This window comes from Hydra viridissima, unplaced genomic scaffold (assembly GCF_058129835.1).
Source record: "Hydra viridissima isolate aposymbiotic clone 2 unplaced genomic scaffold, HvirCarnegie_v1 scaffold_15, whole genome shotgun sequence".
NCBI classification, from domain to species: domain Eukaryota; kingdom Metazoa; phylum Cnidaria; class Hydrozoa; order Anthoathecata; family Hydridae; genus Hydra; species Hydra viridissima.
This window is the reverse complement of record NW_028324314.1, coordinates 7018538-7038372: the sequence shown is the minus strand read 5'-3', so window position 1 is coordinate 7038372 and position 19835 is coordinate 7018538. Positions and strand designations below refer to the sequence as shown.

The 19835-nt window shown below is 31.1% G+C and overlaps 3 protein-coding genes and 1 pseudogene across 5 annotated transcripts in view; 1 reads left to right on the top strand and 3 right to left on the bottom strand.

The window, feature by feature from the left end:
* LOC145193542 (nucleoprotein TPR-like) overlaps positions 1–13707 on the bottom strand; it is a 90984-nt gene extending 77277 nt beyond the window's left edge. Inside the window, exon 1 of the mRNA XM_090072707.1 lies at positions 13668–13707. The gene's annotated coding sequence lies outside the window, so the exon portion shown is untranslated. The remainder of the gene's footprint in view (positions 1–13667) is intronic.
* LOC149878418 (zinc finger MYM-type protein 1-like) lies at positions 204–2582 on the top strand (annotated as a pseudogene).
* Positions 6796–8640, bottom strand: LOC149878417 (acireductone dioxygenase-like). Of its 3 annotated transcripts, none has more exons than XM_090073443.1 (2): positions 8503–8640; positions 6796–8134 (listed from the first exon to the last, which is right to left on the bottom strand). In XM_090073443.1, the coding sequence occupies exon 2, from the start codon at positions 8116–8118 to the stop codon at positions 7549–7551; it is 570 nt and encodes a 189-aa protein (XP_089929569.1). In that variant the 5' UTR covers positions 8119–8134; positions 8503–8640; the 3' UTR covers positions 6796–7548. The 3 variants fall into 3 exon arrangements, with proteins under 3 accessions (XP_089929569.1, XP_089929570.1, XP_089929571.1); XM_090073444.1 differs by having other exon boundaries at positions 8509–8623; XM_090073445.1 differs by lacking the exon at positions 8503–8640 and adding an exon at positions 8204–8222.
* Positions 13708–17510: 3803 nt separating the features above from the next.
* LOC149878416 (uncharacterized) lies at positions 17511–19689 on the bottom strand. The gene has a single exon (XM_090072919.1). The coding sequence runs from the start codon at positions 19355–19357 to the stop codon at positions 17591–17593; it is 1767 nt and encodes a 588-aa protein (XP_089929045.1). The 5' UTR covers positions 19358–19689; the 3' UTR covers positions 17511–17590.
* Between the last annotated feature and the right edge of the window lie 146 nt (positions 19690–19835).

Sequence of the window (19835 nt, the reverse complement as noted above, 5' to 3'; positions counted from 1 at the left end):
TTGAGCTCAAAAGAAGCACTGCCTCCTTCAAGTAGCACAATATCGTCAACAAGAGTTGAAAATGGAAACAATTTATTGGTAAATTTTGCTTTGCAAAGATTCTTTTAATAATCATTTTGAGCTTGTGTAAGTAATATGCTTATTTAAATATTTATTTGAAATAAAAGTATAAAGATAAGATGGTTGAGGCAATTAATACAAACGATCCTGCTTTGTGGGCTGAAAATATGTCTAAAGTAGAACGTGATGCAGTTGTTCTTCAGGGGCCTCCTTAAAATCTTTCATCTTTTCCGAGAGACTCGAACAAGATTAAGGTTCCTGAATTAGTTTTCCACGAAATAACTCGCATTGGGGAAAAAATAAACAGAGATTGGCTTGTTTGGAGTGCAACTTCTAAAATATTTCTTTGCTTTTCGTGCTCACTTTTCGGAAGTAAGCAAGCTTGCGGGGCTGGTAATCAATCGCATCTTCTACGTTGGAATGGTGGCATCAATGGAAACTGGAGAAAGCTAGCTGACAAAGTAAAAAGCCACCAAAACAATCCTCACCATCGAGACTATTACATTAAGTGGAAAACAGCGCTGGAAAACATGGAAAATCAGTGTGGGGTTGATTCAAGTCTAGAAAAATTGGTAAGAAATGAGGCAGCTAGGTGGCGTGAAATTCTGCGGTGCATCTTAGATGTAATTCTCTTCTTAGCATCACGCAACCTTAGCTTTAGAGGTATATTAATGAACATTAATTGTTATATTTATATTTAAATTTTAATTTATCTGCACTCTAATTAAACAGAAAGTCGTGATTTATATGTGTAATTATATTTCTTGTTTTAGGCTAATCAAAAATGATTGGTGATGACGATAACGGCAACTTTCTTGCAACTCTAGAGCTACTTGCAAAGCACAACAAGACTCTTCAGTTACACCTAGAAGAAGTTTTTCGCAGCCAACAAGAATCTAAACAAGTTGTTGCTCATTATTTGGGTTGGAGTACTCAAAATAAATTTATCAAAGAGTGTGGAAGAATTGTCCGCGGTGCCATTATTAAAGAGGCTCATATGGCAATTTACTACTCCATTCTTGTCGATGGAACGCCTGACGTCTCCCATACTGAGCAAATCGCCTTTGCTCTCCGCTTTGTCTACTATGGTATTGATAAAAGATGGGTAGTTAAGGAGCGTTTTCTTAGGGTCGAAAATCTCGAAAAAAAGAAAGGTGCAGATATTGCCAAGCTAATTATGGACGTCTTGGAGCAAAACGACATCGATCTGAAGAACTGCCGAGGTCAAGGATACGACAATGGTGCCAACATGTCTGGTGTGTACAAAGGAGTACAAGCGATCATTCTTCAAAGAAATTCTCAAGCTTTCTACATGCCATGCAGCGCTTATAACCTTAACCTAGCTGGTATTCACTCCCTTGAATCTTTTGTAGAAATGAAGAACTATTTTGGCCAGATTCAGTTACTCTACAATCTTTTTAGTGGAAGCCCTATACGATGGAAAATCTTGACCGAGACGGCTGGTTTGTCTCTTCATCAAACCTCGCAAACCCGATGGAGTGCACGCATTGAGGCTGTAAAGCCGTTGGTCAAGCGACCCAGAGAAATTCTTCTTTCTTTGCAGAAACTTCGGGATCTTGATTTAACTGGAGATATTTTGAATGACGTAAAATCTTTGGGGAAATGGATTCAGTCATTTGAGTTTATTATCATGACAACCTTCTGGTTCAAAACACTTCAAGCAACTATGTCAGCGTGTCATTTCAATCAGAAAATATTACTCTAGATGATGAGATGAAACTTATGAGGACTCTTATCGAGGATCTTACTAGATTTAGATTTTCTTGGCCCGAATTAGTTAATGAAGCACATTTGGTTGCCTCCGGTCTAGCAAGCTATGGATTTCAGTCAAAATTAGTTCCAAAAAGGACAAGGAAGAGGAAATCGTTTTACGAAGAAGCAAGGAACGAAGTTCATTTCTACGAAAACGATGAAAAGCAGTTTGAGGTGAACGTGTTCAACACCGCTCTCGATACTTTAATTCAACAAATGAGAGACAGATTTCAAGCTGCAGAAAAAACGACGAACATTTTCTCGTTCCTATGGCTCTCAGAATCAAATAGTAGGTCGAGTAAAGAAAAAGAAGTTGAACAACCTAACGTCGAGGAGAAATGTAAAATTTTGGCGCAAATCTATGTGAGTGTGTAGATGAAGACAAACTTATTTTAGAGGTCCGTCATCTAGATACTTTGAAGCGCGCCAATCTTTTCGGTCCAAAAGAAAATCTCACTTCAATGAAGCTATTAAATGGAATCTATCAGAAAGGTCTAGAGTCTCTCTTCGAATCAATATGCATTTTGTTACGTATTTCTAACAGGATTCCCGTTTCCATCGCCGAAGGAGAGCGGTCTTTCAGTAAGCTTGGTCTAGTAAAAACAACATTAAGATCTACAATGAGTCAAGACCGGCTAACTAATCTCCTAGTTATATCTATTGAACACGATCTTGCAAAAAATCTGTGCTACGACGAGGTCATTACGAATTTTGCTATGAATAAAGCCCGGAGAGTAAACTTCTCTTGAAGCATTAAATATCTATTACATTTAAAACTTACAGTTACTTGCAATATAAATAAAATTCAATAACGACCCACGCCCTCAGAATTCAGTAAAAAAAGATTAGCATTCGGACAGTACTCAAACTTTTTTTGGATTCGGTCGATATGATAGGGCGCTAGTGAAATTTTGACCCCGGGCGTTATTAAGGATCGCGGTGGGCCTGAGTACCATACAAACATTTTTCGTGAAAAAAGTTGAATTCTTTATTGTTAAATAACAGAGTATTTTTGCTCAATAAATATTTTATATTTTGAGCATAACATAACTAATTGACAAAACAAAAATGAACGTACATATTACAAAATATTTTATGTATGATAGGCTGCAAAACTTTTTGAACATAATGGAAGGTCAAATTCCAGACAAATTGTTTTTGTCCGTTTTTGTGTTTGGTTTTCCACTCATCTTCTTCATTTACGTCTTGGTATTTCTTCTTCAGGAAGATGTGGAGATACATTTTCCAGTCGCAGTTTTTTCATAGATGATCTCCCTCTCGACAATGAACGTTGTATAGCTGCAGTTTTTCTTCCTTCATTTATCATTTCCTCTGCCAGGGGAACCAAAAATTGCTTCAAAGGAATTTTGTTCTTTGTGGCTTCCTAATGTTTTATCCAAGCATTTACAGGGGACATCATAAGTAAGCGATAAAACAATTTCTTCCACCATTTGTTCGATTTACGATCCAGTTCATATAGTCCTATCATTTTGTGCGCTAAATCCACCCCTCCCATAACTTCGCGATGAAACGCTATCATCTCTGAGCAAGGAACACTACATTTTAAGCCGTCTTTCAAAGTTTTCATCACTTCTGTAAGATCAGCTTTATGACAATTACTCAACATAAGGACTTCTTTTGTGTCTTGCCATTTTACAAATAGTAGTCCATCTTTACTGCACTGAAACAAATACTTGCCTCTTTTCAGCTTTTTATCGATTACAGGTACAACAGCACAACGTTCATGTTGTACCATTGACCATTTAACTATTTTTTTTAAACGCTAAAAAACGATACTTCTTGGTCGAATGAAAAAAAAGGTCTAAAGCATAATTTTTGAGCAAAGTATGAGAGAATAGCACAAACTTTGAATGGTTTAAGTAGATTCAATAGTATAGACAAAGAACTCCCGGAAGCAAAAAGTGGTCAGAGGCACAACAGGTTCTCCTAACGTTCTCGAGAAAGAAAAGTAATGTTCTTTCGTTATTTACTCCTCTAATCTACTAGTCTTGGGGACAATAACAGCAGAATTGTTTCAGAAATTTTGAACAAATAATCGAAAACTGCTGAATTTTAAGAAGGCAGATGCATAACAAATAACTAAAAATAATATCATCTTAAGATCTTTCTTTTTAGGAGTCAGGTATACAATAACTGTGGATGTCATATTAAACTAAAGGAAGCGTATGCCATAGACACTAATGCTTGCTTGATTGGAACCTGGCTGATTTTTTAAAAAAAAGAAAAGAAAAATTGATGCATACATATAGAAACACTTACATTACTCATGTTGTTGAGGAAAATGAAAAAATCTCATGTTCTGATAAACAGATTACAAACATCTATGCCTTCAAATAAACTTTTGGATTAAACTTAGTTTTGCAGAAAATCTTTCAGCAAATTTTTAAAAGGACCCTCTTACATTTTCCTCGAAATCCCGTGCACTTATTTGGATTCAGCTTTTTTTTATTAAGGTTGGTTCATCATCAGATAGGAAAGAAATATTTACAAACTTCAAGTAATTCCGAGATACACTGCGAGCGAACTGGTAGTTGGTTAGTTGGTTGATATCTTAAAGGTAAGTCAAAAAGATATATAGACCTACGAGTGTTTTAGCCAATTGTAGAATGTAATTTAAATATGTTGTTCGCCAGGATTTCGGAGCCGTAGTTATGAGCCGGCTCCATAATCCCAGTAATTAAAAAATGTCACCTTATTCAATAAGTAAATGATTAAAAACTTAATTTGTCTTTTAAATGTTGTGTGTAAGTTTTAAATGTTTTTAAATTTTAGTGTTGTTTTTTAAATTAATCATTTTATTAATTATTGTGTAATTAGTATTCAACTGAATGTGTAAATAAAAAAAAAACCACTTTGAAGAATAAAGTAAAATATCTGTTTGATAAAATCAATCTTAAGTTTGTAATAAAATTTTAGCTTGCAAAAGATCGTCTACTTGCGAGTTACCTCGACATTTCCAAATAAAACATGAAACTTTTGAAAATAATTATGAAAGTGAAGAGCCACCTCAAAAAAAATGAAAACCTGAACAAATCATTTCATCATTCTTCAAGAAGGGAGTTAGACACCTTAGAGGAAATTGTTTCAAAACTCTCTTATAAAGATGTAATATCTATTCATTCAATTTGCAACAGTAAATTTATTCAATCAGCCTATTTGATAAAAGACTAAAACGACTTAAAGTCATTTGGCTGAGTTTGGTCTGAGTGTTGAAACTTCAATTGTTTGCGCAGTAATAGATGGTATTAATGAAAAAAATGACCGATTTAGTGACCAAAGTGCAAAGATTTATAAGAAAAAACAATTGCAGAAAAATTAGAATACTTCAAATAAGAGTCATCCTGTGTAACCAACAAGAAACTGCCAAGTATTTCTTCAATCATTGACAAAGAGTTCAATATTTTTGAAACAACAGAAGTTCAAACTCCAAATATAAAGTTACTCGACAGTACCCTGCTGATCATTCCAATAACATCCGTGGAGACTGAACGAGCTTTTTCTACTGCTGGATTATTTATTACAAAGCTACGTAGTCGTTTAATTGATAAGTTTATTGATGCCCATTGCTTTCTTAGAACATATTATAGAAAAAAAAATGCATAAATTTTTTAAAAATCTTCCCTCCTTTTTTTTCCCGGGACCCCAGTTTTTCGGTGAATTGTTCCCGGTTCCCGGCTTTTTAAAATAATCAGAAACCCTACTGTTTGCTAATTTAAACAAACTTAACAAAGAAACAAAATATTTTAATGAAAATGAAAACCACAAAAGATAAGAAGCATCTAGCACTCAGGCAAGAAAATTGCCCAATGATCCAGAATATTTGAATCATTTTCCAATTCGTGTTAACAAGAGGAGCTACATTAGCCACATCAGAACGCTCTTTTTTAATCCAGAGAAAGATCAAAACGTGGCTTCGATCATCAATGGGTCAAAAAAGAAATAATTCCTTGTCAGTGTTGAATACGCACATCGATATTGTTGATAGTCTATCTTTAATAGAAGTTGCCGAGTGATTTACTGCTGCACAGGATAAACACAGAAGTTCGGAAACATTTACTATAAAAGATCTTGATTAGATTTTCATCAAATTCTTGCTTTTTTTTTCAGTTTTTAGAGAAACTTTCAAACAGAAATTTTTAGTTTGAGCAAGTTTTTTGTCGCCGCAAAAACATTTGGAATCAAAATAAATATTTCACTTTGCTCCCCCCTCCCCATTTTAATTGCATCCCGTGCCCCATGAGTCATATTACTTGAATACAAGTTTTTGTGAAATGAAGCTGAAAGATCTCCAGAACCAATTTTGGAAGTGAACTGCGTGCCGTCTGAATTTCAAAGTAGATGTATAGCCACAATTGAAGTTATCCGACTTGCGAATGCAAATATTAAGTACCAGCATTTAATTGAAATTTGAAATTAAAAAAAAAAAAGTTCCATTTTACATGGTAATACATTAAAAAACTCTTATGATCATTTGGAGGGTATATTAAACATGACCCATTCAGGCTTATATTTTATAGCAAAAACCTTTACCTAAAATTTAAGTCAAAATTAGAAAAAATCTTGAAGTCCTGCAACTTTTATGTTTTGCTCATAATTATTTTATGATCTAAATAAGGTTCTCCAGATAAAAGCAATTAATTTTTCAAAAAAATTTGAAAACCTATGGTGCTTATTGATTAACACCATAGTGTTGCTAGGTTATGTTGTTCTGTAATTAATGATAAGTAATAAAGTGCAATGGATGTGCCACACACTTTGCCTTGTGACTTCACTCAAAGTATCTAAAAGTACAGTTTATAAGGTAAAAAAAACATGTGCTGGAATGGACTCAGTTACCAAATCCTGTGAACAAGAAGTTCATAGAGCGACTTAAGAAGCATGTTGATAGAATTCCTATCATATTGATTGTCAAAATGAAATTGATAAAACTAAAGACACTAATTTTCAAAGTTATTATATTTAATTCAATGCACTAAGGGATTCATATCAAAAGTTAAAAAACCCTCTAATAAAATAGGAAAGAAGTTAAAAATTTATCAAAAAAAGTAATTCATTGTTATGGCACTGCTCAGAAATCTGTAATTTAAATTAATGACAAATAAAACAAATGTAACAAGTACTAAAATTAATTTTAAAAAAATATAGAACTCTATTTACAATAAGTGTTTAGCTAATCCAAAACTGACATGGTGAGTAGTTGATATTCTTCCTAAAGATCTTTTTATCAGGACTAAAATTGCTTTTTAAGCAAATAAATATTAAAAACATTAACTTGGAAACATTTAAATTTTGATTTAAAGTGACTAAGCCAAGTTTGAGAATGATTTAATGTATTTGCAGATAAAAATTTAAGAACTTACATTTTGGACCTGATTATTTTAACTCTGATCAGCTACATCATATTGTAGTTTAAATTTATTATCAGATAGAAAATATGTAACAACAACAATTTATAATAACAGAAAACATTTTAAATATTGTAATATTCTTTTGCAATTACGTAGTTTCTTATCCTGAATTGCAAAAACTGAATTTTTAAAATGATTAAATTGCAAGTACTGAAAATTTTTTCTTTTTTACAACTAAAAAAAAATCATGATTAAATATTTGTAAAGATAAATTGTAATAGATTAGCTAAACATAGAGCCTTAAGAAACATTAACAGAAAAAACAAAACAACAGTGGTAAGTGTAATCATGGCAAATAGAAAGAGTCAAGATACAGCTCAGTATATTTTTTTCTCACTGGCAAGACTTCTGCTTCAGGTAGATATATTGGGGTCCAAACAGGTTCTCCAGTAAAAAGACGAATTACTTTTATGAAATTGTTTTCATCAACTGTAAAACGATGGTAGATACCAGCTGGTAAACCAAGCAAATCCCCTTTACTGACAAAAATTCGAATCCATTCAGAGTTGAAATTTCTTACATCAAAGTAGCCACTCCCATCAATAATATATCTAACTTCATCATCATTGTGGATATGCTCTTTGAAAAATAATTTTATCTTTTCTTCATAATTAGGTAAACCTTTTTCTGACACAGTTATAAAATCACAGAAAGAATAGTTTTTTTCTTTACGTAAAGAAATCAGTTCTGGATCATCTAAATACTTTTCACCTTCATCAAAGTCTTCAGTTTTCATTTTTTTGTAGTAAATACCTAACTTGTCAAGATGATTGATAGATAACTCTACATTCGGATCTCTTTTATGAGGTAGGCGTGGATTTTCAGGAGAATGATCCATTAACCAAATCCTAACCATCTTCAATACTTTTGTGCTAAAAATACGTATTTTACTAAATTTATTGAGGAAACCTTAGAAACCTTAAAACCTAATTAAGTACTACCATGCCTTCCCAAACTCATTTTAACAAAGAGTTTGGGAACAATATGGCAATAGTAATGTTTTCCTTTCACTTTCGCTGTTTTAAAATTACTAACCACTTGTAAGAATAGTAAATGTATATGTGTGTGTGTGTGTGTGTGTGTGTGTGTGTGTGTGTATATATATATATATATATATATATATATATATATATATATATATATATATATATATATATATATATATATATATATATATATATATATATATATATATATATATATATATATATATATATATATATATATATATATTACTCACACATACAAATAGCGCTAGTGTACTTTTGCAACTCCCCTTTTAATTTACGAGGAAAAATGATATCCATTTTCATTTTTAAACAGCACAAGATACTCTAATTTTAACTTGAAATAAAAGCCTTTCCAAACTACATGCATTAGAAATTGTAAAGATCAATAGAAAACCCATAATGCAAAACCGCTTCCATTTAAATCAGCATACGGATTGGTTTTTATTGTTTAAAATTAAAATTTCTTTCCTGAAACCTTCGTCAGTTTTTAAACACAAAGCTATTTCAAAAACACACAGTTTTACTAATTATTATGCCTTTCAACTTTTTTTAACTCAATCAGTCTATTTAAAGTAATTCTCTGTTATTTTAAGTTAACTCTAACAACGCACCAGCTAAACTAATTGTTTCTGCAAGCAAACCGTTCTCTGAACCAACGAATAAAAGCGTACAAATTAATTGTACGGTTAGTTCTTATATAAAAGTTTTTATGAAGTTATCAATTATTTTATCAATTTTTTATTCAAGTCTTTCTTATATTCACATGTTTGTTACTAAATGTTTATTTACAGCCCTATTTTAAACTTTATTGCTGCGACTGTGAAAACCATGTCATTTGCTTAAAGTAACAAAACCTTTTTGGTAGAATTTTTAATTTTCTTCACGTTTAATATAAGAGGATTTTGCGACTGTCAATTAAAAAAATAAAAAATACAAATTTTATTTAATTTAAACAAATTTTCATAATCTGCAATGACAAAGGGTCGTTTATAGTTAAATATTCTGATGTTTTATCAAAAACAAATATTTTACCACTATACGGCTAAGAATGGCGGCTCTAATTCTATATAAGGTGGATACCCTGGGATAAAAAAATGAAAAGATATATATAAATATATATATATATATATATATATATATATATATATATATATATATATATATATATATATATATATATATATATATATATATATATATATTTATAAATTGTTGTGGTTTTAATATGGGTCATTCTTGCTAATTATTCACAAAAGTCACACGTTGTAGTTTTTATTATTGTAACGTTTTTGTAGAACGATTATTAATTATCGACAAGAGTCGCAAGTTGCATTTTAAGGGGCTCATTAAATTCAACCCGGGATGAAAACTCAGCTCTGTGCCAGGTTGAAAATTGTTTTCTATTACATAGCCGTTTTCATCCCACTGCAACTTTCAGTTTCCAAATTTCAACTCGGCCGGTATAACAAAAATTTTTGTAAAATGTCTATTCGTGATAATAATAATATTTTACAATTTATGTTGTTTATAATTCGACAGTGCAGTTTACTTACAGCACTTATATTGCAAATTAATAGTTTAGTAATTACTTACAAACTATTAGAAAGCAAACGAAATATTGCCCTTGATGCTTATTTATGCACACGAAAAAATAACTTGCAACGTTAGAAGAAGCTTGCCAGGTAAAGTCTTATGAACAGAAAATCTAGAAGTTTATGGGTAGAAAAGGGGAGAACTGATTTGTGGTGGCAAAATGTGATTGGATCTGGCGTCCCTGAAACTTGCTGGGAAAGAAATTTCTGAATAACAAAGGAGTGTTTCTTGGAGCTTGCTGTTATTATAGATACTGTTGTGAGTCCTCAACCAAACTGTCCAAAATATTGATTTTTAACTACACACAAAAAACTAGCAATAACCATTTATTATTTAAAAGATACTGGTTCCCTTTGGATGACAGCCAAAGTTTTCGGCATTCATCAATGTACTGTTTCAAAAACTGTAAAAGTTTTATATGATGCCATAAATTATATTGTTGGTCCTATATATTTACATCTACCTAAAAACAAAGAGGATATGATGAAGTTAGCTTCACAGTTTGAAGTAAAGTTCGACATGATATAAGTCTTTGGATGCATTGATGGCACTCATGTCCTACTAAAATGTCCTATTAAAAACGGTCTAGACTACTTTTTTTATAAGCAATATTTTTCATTAAATGTACGAGCGGTATGCGATAGTAAAGGATATTTTATTGATGTTGAATGCAAATGGCCAGGATCTGTACATGATGCGGCGCTACTGCAGTTTCTCCCCCCCCCCCCCCTTTTTTTTTTTTTTAATGATTGATTCTGATAGAGAATTTTATGCTGATTCAAAAAATATAAACACATAGACCTGAAAATTAACGGAAAGTGCTCTAACTCGAAGTCAAAGTTGTAAAAAATCCCACTAAAAACCCTAATATTCGCCATTTTTTTTCAAAACGCTTTCATTTTAAACGAAAATTAATTACCGTTACATTGCGCAATAAACAGACCTGGTTTCAATTAGCCTTTGCATTATTATTTTAAAGTACTATAACGAAAGTGTTATAACGAAATGAAATTAATGGAAGATTTCAAATAAAGGTTGAACGTAGAATGTGAGAATGTAGACAAATTGATGAATAATTATAATTGTATCGTACGCTGGCTTTTTTTTATTAAAAAAAACGGTTTGAAGGATACTATTTCTAAATTTTACATGTGATAAAACAACAATAAACTAAGTTTCAAAAGTTCTTCTTTTAGGAAAAAAAACTGTTGAATTCTCTTTTAAAATTTATTACGAAAGTACATTACTTGCATTATAGTTTATCTTCTAATAAATCAAAAAACGACTATTTTCATTGCCACAAAAAATTGCGACAGGCCCAAACCAACTTGGCTCATGACAGTAAATGTTAGCTAAAGCTTTTCTACAACTTTCGTACTGATTTGATTTGTCAGCATTAAAATCCTTGTTATTATATTTCATTTGAGATTTAAAATTTGATAAACTCTGTATTAAATTTGAAATTGTCGTTATCCCAACGAAATCGAACTTCTACGCTTCCTTTCATCTTTACTTCACTTACTGGTTTTAGTGCACTTCACTTACGTATTTTTTCCGTGTTTTTTTGCGATTTTTATCAAAGTACGCTGTTTTTCGCCTGTCCCTACTGATGATGCTTAAACTCTGTGACTGCAATCGTCAGGTTTTCCGAATAAAAAAGGACAACCATGTATATGAAAAATCAATAAAATTTAGGTTTTCGAAATAATGATAAAAATAGTAATACAGTACAATCTCTCTAATTCGAATCTCCTTAATTCGAAAACCTCTATAATTCGACTAAATGTAAAGTCACCGTGAAATGCGCTTAAGGGGGTACCCCCCTCTAATTTTAAATCTAAGCATTTTTACAAAAAATGATTATTGGTAACATGCTTATATTAAATTAAGAATAATGCATTAATTTTTTTTTAAAAAAATTAATATTGTTACCATGGTAACCACTAAATACCCCTAAAATGACCAAAAAATGACTTTACGCTGGCCAAAATACAAAGAAATAGGCTCATTTCCACCTTTCCATATTGAACCATAATGTTGTTATAAGGTAGGGCTATGATATGAGTGGAACAGATTTTTCATAACTTTTTCTCACCACCACAACAGGACGACCGAAGTTTAGGGTCAAATTTTTTATCATTTTATTGACCAAAAACTTTATTTTTTAAATTTAAATAAAATCCATTCCATTCATATCATAGAGTATGATATGGACAATGCTTCATGAAAATTTCATAAAAAAATATCATACCGTTCTCCAAATATATTGGCCGGCGTCCACAAATTGCTATTCTGAGAAAAACACGATTAAAGTAAAAACTTTAATTACAGTAATATTTTATTCATAAAATAAGTAAAAGAAATAATCCAAATTTTCAAAATCCACCAGGTACATACAAGTTACCATCTTTTCAATTATTTTGTCTTTTTTTTTCAACTTCTTGGCACGTAATATTTGTCGTCTTGACTTATTATCAGGGTTTATTCGATATTCAGCATTTCTTTTTCTTTCATTATTTAATGCTTTGCATCCTGCAATCATATGAAAGCCTGGCTCCATGTTCAGTTCTTTAAAAATATCAAGTGATGCTTTTGCTCCAATATTAAAGTGAGCAACAGCATCATATACACCAATTTTTAATTGGGTAAGCGAAACAAATGTTTGTTTTGGTATACGGTCCCAAATCATTCTATTAAACGATTCATTAGTATTTTGTGTTTTGCCATGCAAACATTCATAAAGAAGCTGTTCAAGCTTGTACATGACAATTTTAATCCACATTTGGGTTGAATTAAGGTAAAATGTAGGGTGTATAAAGGTAAACAAGTGCGTTGCTATGGCGTTGCTAGGGATATTATGTTGAGATAGTTTATTTAAATAGACAAATTAAGATAGTTATAGGTGAAAGTGCTACTTTTAAAACAATTTTTATAATTATACACAGGTAAAAGTAGTTAAAAACAATTTTTTTTTGTTTTTGAAAATTTTGAAATTTTTAGGGGGGATAGCCCCTTAAGAAACTTTCTTGTTTAACTTTCTACAATTTGAATCTCTATAATTCGAAAACCTCTATAATTCGAATGGATTTTTCAGACCTGTCGGTAAAATTCTCTCTGTAAATCGAACTTTTTAAATTTTTAACGTTTAAAAAGCTCGTTAACCATCGAACTCTTTTTTCAAATTTCAAATCCTTTGATTTTTTGTTAAACAATTAGCGTGAATTATTTTCTTCTGTTTTAAAAAAATCATGGCATCAAGAAGACTGCATAAAGTAAGCATGGGAATTTCGGCCTCCGAAATCGACGAAATTAAACGAAACGAAATTCGTGTTTCAATTTCGGATCGAAATTGAGAACGAAATTTCGATTTTTTGGATTGTTTAATTTCGCGAAATAATTTCGTATAATTTCGGGTCATTGAAAGTAACGAAATTGACACGAAATTAAACATAAGTTTTAATTTTGTGATTTCGAAATTCGTGAATTTGTAATGTTTAAAAATTTCGGTTTTTCGAAATTCGCGAAATTGTACTTTACCCACATTTTCGGATTGACGGTATTCGAAATCGAAATCACCGAAATTAGAAAGAACTCAGCATATTGAAGTAAAATTCGACAATTTTGATCTAATTTCGTTGATTTCGATATAATTTTGGAAGGTCGAAATTATTTCGTTAGTTCAGTTAATTTTGTTAATTTCGCAGTGACTAAATTGTAGTATGTGTTTTTACACATACTACAATTTATATAATTAATAATTTATATAATTAATATATAATTTTACACATACTACAAATTATCTTAATACACAGTGACTAAATTGTAGTATGTGTTTTTTCCGTAGTGTAGAAAGTAGTGTAGAAATAAATCCAAAAAGTAGCACTGTAGCAGTAGTAGCACAGAGAAACTAGTAGTAGTAGTTTTGGTTAACAAAATGATAATGAGTTTTAAGTTAAAATTGTCAATATTTATATTCAAATCGAATTTAATACAAAACCAGCGAAATTAAATCAAAATTATCGAAATTAATAAGAAACCAGCAAGATTAAAACGAACCTATCGAAATTAAAAAAAAGAAGCGAAATTATTACTCATGAGGCGAAATTAATACTCCCACTGGTTGAAATTTAATGAAAAATTTAATCTACCAAAAGTAATAAAATTAATTTCGACGTTTTATTAATTATTGCACGAAATCAACAAAATTATTTCGAAAGTATCAAAATAAAATCAAAATTGACGAGATAAGACGAAATAGGCGAATTAGTTCCAAATTTGACGAAATTTAGGCGAAAATTCGGTATGTTTCAAATTTCGATTTTTGTTTTTTTCTAAATTCACGAAATTGCGAAATTCGATTTACCTGCCAGTCTCGTTCTTTCGAAATTCGCGAAATTTATTTTTCTGATAAATTCGAAATTTCGTCTTTCGAAATTCAATATAAATTTCGATACGAAATTTATTTCGACCTAAAACTTGTGGAAAAATTTCGACTCGAAATTAGTTTCGATCCAATTTTGAATACATTTCGGACCGAAAGTTAGATCGAAACATCCGAAATTACGAAATCATCGAATTTCGAACTTCGAAATTCCCATGCTTAGCATAAAGAAAACAATTTAAAGCTGAAATACGAAGCTCTACTGGAATTGGAGAAAGGAAAAACAAATAAAGAGGTTTCGAAAATCTTTGATATTCCACCAAACACTCTTTCAACCTGAAAAAAGCTTTTCGTCAAGGAAATTTGGCTAAACGGATGAAAGTTGTTACGTATTATTAAGTCAACAAAGCTGTATTTAAATGGTTCAAACGAATGAGAGCTGATAATGTCCCAATCAGTGGTTTGCTGGTAAAAGAAAAAGTTTTATATTTTGCGAAAGAGTTAAGCTTCAAAAATTTTCAAGCTTCGGGTGGATGGCTAGACAAATTTAAGAAAAAGTAAATTAATTTCTTATTTTATTCTCTCCAATTTGTGTGATTAATGACTTTAAAATAAATGATTATTCTTCAGCTTTTTCTTTAATTGCTTTGAAAAAATAAAGTAAATATTTTCCAGAATTAGACATTCTGGAAACTTGCAAAGACGTCAAAGTTAAATTCAAAGGTACGTATCACACCTATTAGTTACGTTAAAGCAATTATAATTTTTTTTTTTTTGTAGATATGGTATATCTTTCAAAACCATTTCTGGAGAGGCAAAGTCTGTTAACGATCAGATGATCGCTCCATGGCTCGAAACCACACTGCCAACAATTCTCTCTCGATACCCACTTGAAGATATTGTTAATGCCGATGAATTCGGTCTTTTCTACCAATGTTTGCCTGACAAAAGTTTACAATTAAAAAATGAAAAGTGCATAGGAGGCAAGCATAGTAAAGTTCGCCTGACTGGGATGGCCGCAGGTAATATTAAAGGAGAAAGACTTTCAATGTTTGTAATTGGAAAATCGAAGTCTCCTAGATGTTTTAAAGGTGTGAAAAATATTCCTTGTCGCTATCGGGCCCAACCAAAAAGTTGGATGTCGGCAGAATTATTTGAGGAGTGGGTTAAAGAAATTGACCTAAAGTTTAGTTTTCAGAAAAGAAAAATTGCTTTAATTATAGATAATTATTCTACCCATCCTAACGTGCAGAAACTTGATTGGGTGGAGCCTATCTTTCTTCCACCGAATACAACTTCGATCACCCAACCTATGGATCAAGGAGTTATCCGATCTCTTAAAGCCAAATATCGCTCACTTGCAGTGAAAAAGCAAATTGTTGTCTTAGAAAAAGAGAACAAGATGCTTAAGTTTTCTATCTTAACTGCAATGTTTATGCTAACAAAAGCATGGAATTCCATTCCAGATCAAACCTTCATAAATTGTTTCAAAAAATCAGGAATATCATTAGCAGTTGAAAAGCATGTAAATGATGATAACGACCCTTTCTGTGGCTTAGATGTAGACGAGACTGTAATGGAAAACTTAAGAGATGATCTCGAATTGTTAAAAACAAAATTCGATGCAGATTTTAACCTCACGGCCGACGAGTTAGTAGACATAGATTTCGATGTTTGCATTGCCAACAAATCATCAGATGAGGACATCATTGCAGAGGTTTCTGAGCATGATGCTATTGAAACTGAAGAGGAATCCGATGATGAGTGCGTTGGTGTTTCTGACAATGCTACAAAACCAAGTCTGAATGAAGCGATGCATGCTGTCACTGTAGTCGAGAATTACAGTCTTTATTCTAACTTTGGAGATGATTTGGCGAAGGCTCTTAAAAACATAAATCGTGACATTGAAATGGATTTAAAAGCCTCAAAAAGACAATCTACAATTTTTTTTGAAAATGTAAAAGTTTAAATCACATAATATATATTGCATTTAGGCCTAAGAATCACTATTTGTTTGTTTTTTTTCATTTCTATTCGTTACTTTGACCAGAATATTTGAAAAAAAGTCAACTTTCTATAATTTGAAAATCTCTCTAATTCGAACTTTTTTTTTCCCCGTTAAATTCGAATTAGAGAGATTCTACTGTAGCTATACTGAATTCTCACGCATGGATTAGCCGTAAGAATTCTTGTAACATTAAAAATATTTTGACGTTTTTTTGAATCGTCTAAGTTGCAACTGTAGAAGTGGCCACCTTGTACCATAAATACATAGAAGAGTTGCAATTTTTACACTTACGCACGTGTAAAAGGGAAAAAGAAAAAACATCCAAAACAAACATCGTTATTGTGACTTTGCTGACGATTTTATACATGCTCTTGCTTTTTTTTTATAAATTTGTTTAAATAATAATTAAGTAAAGTTTCGTAATTTTTTATCTTCCGAATTGTATGAGCTGCAACAATAAAGTGAAATTTGAAAAAAAACTCCAAACACGTTAAGGAAACTTTGGTTACAGGCATTTTAAAAATAATATAAACGCCTAATTATGATAAAGAGAAACGAAAAGATAAACTATGTCCATAATAAAAACAGATAACTTACACATTAATGATATGACAGTAATAGGCTTAAAAAAGAAATAAGAATCCTAAAGCTGTAAAGGGCATACAAGCAGTAAAAAAAGATTTCGTCCACTCGTTAATTTTGTTTTTTTCTAATTTTTAAATTTACTATCAAGTTCTATATATTCTATTTAAAATACATTTAACTACCAAACATACTATATCACTGTCTTAAGGTGGTCCACCCCAATTCAAATGAATTTCTTTAATATTGACTTTACATTTTTCAATTTAGTCTATTTATGTTGTTTTTTACTAAAAAAGAGTATTAAAAAAAAAAAAAAAAAAAAAAAAAAAATCTTACAATTTGCCTCTCTTATTCAACATTTTCCCTGTTTTGGTGTGTTTTTTTAAAAAAAGATTTCTCAGGAAGTAAATGACCCTTTTTAATGCCCTTTGGTATTTCAGCTACTAACATGTTTACTCAGGTACCCTAGCAGTTTTATCTATTTAACTGGAATATTTCAAAAGTTATAGGCATTGCCATAATGGTTCCTTGTTTTATCGTGAAGGTCTCACTGTTTGATGACAAAAACACAAACTTAAAAAAAAGCAAAAATAAATATTCTGCTACCAGTCCTCTTCCAATATATTTTAAACAAACTGGGAAAATTTCAAAGAAAAAGAATAAGCCAATCAGGAGATATCTTTTTTTAACTTTATTTGATTCGCTAAAAAGCTAATGTGGAGAAAATCACAAAACAAAAATAAAATCTTATTTAAAAAGCTCCAGATTCATAAAATGATACAGGTACTTTTTTAATTCCTCTTAATTTTTGCCTTCTAACTTTGCATTTATTGGTGGATTTATAATTTCCTTTTGATATACGTAATGCATCATGTAATTTAGAAGCATCAATCATAAACCTCCCAGTGTTAACACCTAAAATTTTAAACACTTCTAAAACTCCTTGAAAACCATCATTAAACGAAATAATAGCTGAATTTAAAGATAGTTCTAAAGACCTTTTACTAACATATATATCTTTTGGGCATCTTTTCCATATAACACTATTCAAGCTTTCATTATTATTCTGTGTTTGACCATGAAGACACTTTTTTAGTAAATCTTGATTAGATAGATCTTTAAATATAGGAATTAAAACTTTGTGAATAGCTAATGGAAGGCTCAATTTCTTTTGATATTTAGATAAGTTAGTTAGTTTATCAGACTGCCACAAGCACCAGCTTGTTTTTGTCCTTGGGCAAAATTGATGGCGGACGTTTTCATCCTCAATGTCAGAGTTATGAAAAAGCACAGCCCATACGGATTTCTGCATATTGTAGAGATTGTCAACATTTTGTCGTATGGCCATGCCATAATAGTTTTGAAACAAATTTATTGCTTTATCTGTGAGGTTACCTTTGCCACTTAGACTAATTTGACCAAGTTTAATATCAATAAGTTTTTTCCCTTTTTGACTTTGGCGCAAGTTACGAAGACGAGTTCCCATTCGTTTTTGAACGTGACCAACACATTCTAGTTTCTCAATACTTATATTGCCATAGGGTTTTGAGGAAACAACATCAGTAAATGAAGAGGTATCACCATCCCCAATATATGAAGTGTACCTTAAATTATTCTTCATTATCGATCGAGAAAATAATATCACCGCCCCACATGATTCCATTGCTCCAGATGATTTTTCATGATTAGCATCACATACATGATTTAAACTCCAATGAAGATATCCAGGATTAAGGGTTTTTGTTTTCCAGTACAAACAACCTCTGCATTTTTTTGAAAGAACAATGGCATCTAAGCACTTTCCATTCTCTTTTGAAATTATAGTTATAATACCATTTAGTGATTGATGTCCATGCTTTTGCCAGGTACCATCAACAGATACCTGACAATTTATAGGTTCATTATGATCAACACAAAGATTCATTCTGGTCTGGAATGCAGCTCTAGTAGTACTTTGAATAGCAACAGTCTCATATGCTTTGTATAACTTGTTAGTCAAATAGTTAAAGTTTTTTGGCGTCATAGGAGGTGGCATATTCATCAATGCTGCAAAAGTACGCAAAGATTCATAACCTTTGCCAAGTTCTCTAAAAGCTACAATGGCATTAAAATTTACAGCTGCAACAGGTTTTCCTGGAGAGGTTAAGATTTTTTTATAACTTTGAAGAGATGTATCATATTTTGATATATATTCACATGTATCACATGATATCTGTAACTCGTATGAGAACCCATTTTTGTTTTGTAAATTGTTTTTTAGTAACAGCTTTCCATCATTTGAACAACACTCTTTACATATACAATTATTAAACATTGTTTTTAAAACTTTAAAGTTTATTATAATATTGTAATTATCCTCATCAAGCTCATTTTCTACATCGTTAAAGTCAACATTTTGTTGCAACTTTTTTTCACTTGCACTTCCTTTTTTGTTTTCAAAACTATGTATGCTTTGATTCCTAACATGTTGGTTACCTCGAAATACTCTTTTTTTAACATATTTAGTAGATCTTGGCATTTTTGTGTAGAACTTACAATTTTTACTTCTATTTAAAATTAAACTTTAAATGTCTGTACTGCTGTTGTCACTTTATATATCACTTTACAGTAAATGCACATCGCGATAGGCTTTTAAAATATAGCCAAAGTTATCAAAAACTCATGTAAGACTAAACAGTTTTATTTTTGTTATGTATTTATTGATTCTTGAGATGATTCTTGAGATGCTAATTTTATAATACTCTTTGAAAAATGGTTGCTATGGGCGTTGTTAGGTAAATAAAATATATCTATCCTATTAAAGAGATCAATTAGACCTACTAATATACTAATTCAACTAAAAAAAGTGCTCTAATTATGTTCTACAATAACTGAAATTAAAAAAAACCACTTAAAAAAACTCAAAAAAATGTAAAAAGTACGTTTTGAATTGGGGTGGACCACCTTAATGACTATGACGTCCAATAAGTGCAATCGCCTCATAATTGCAAAAAGTG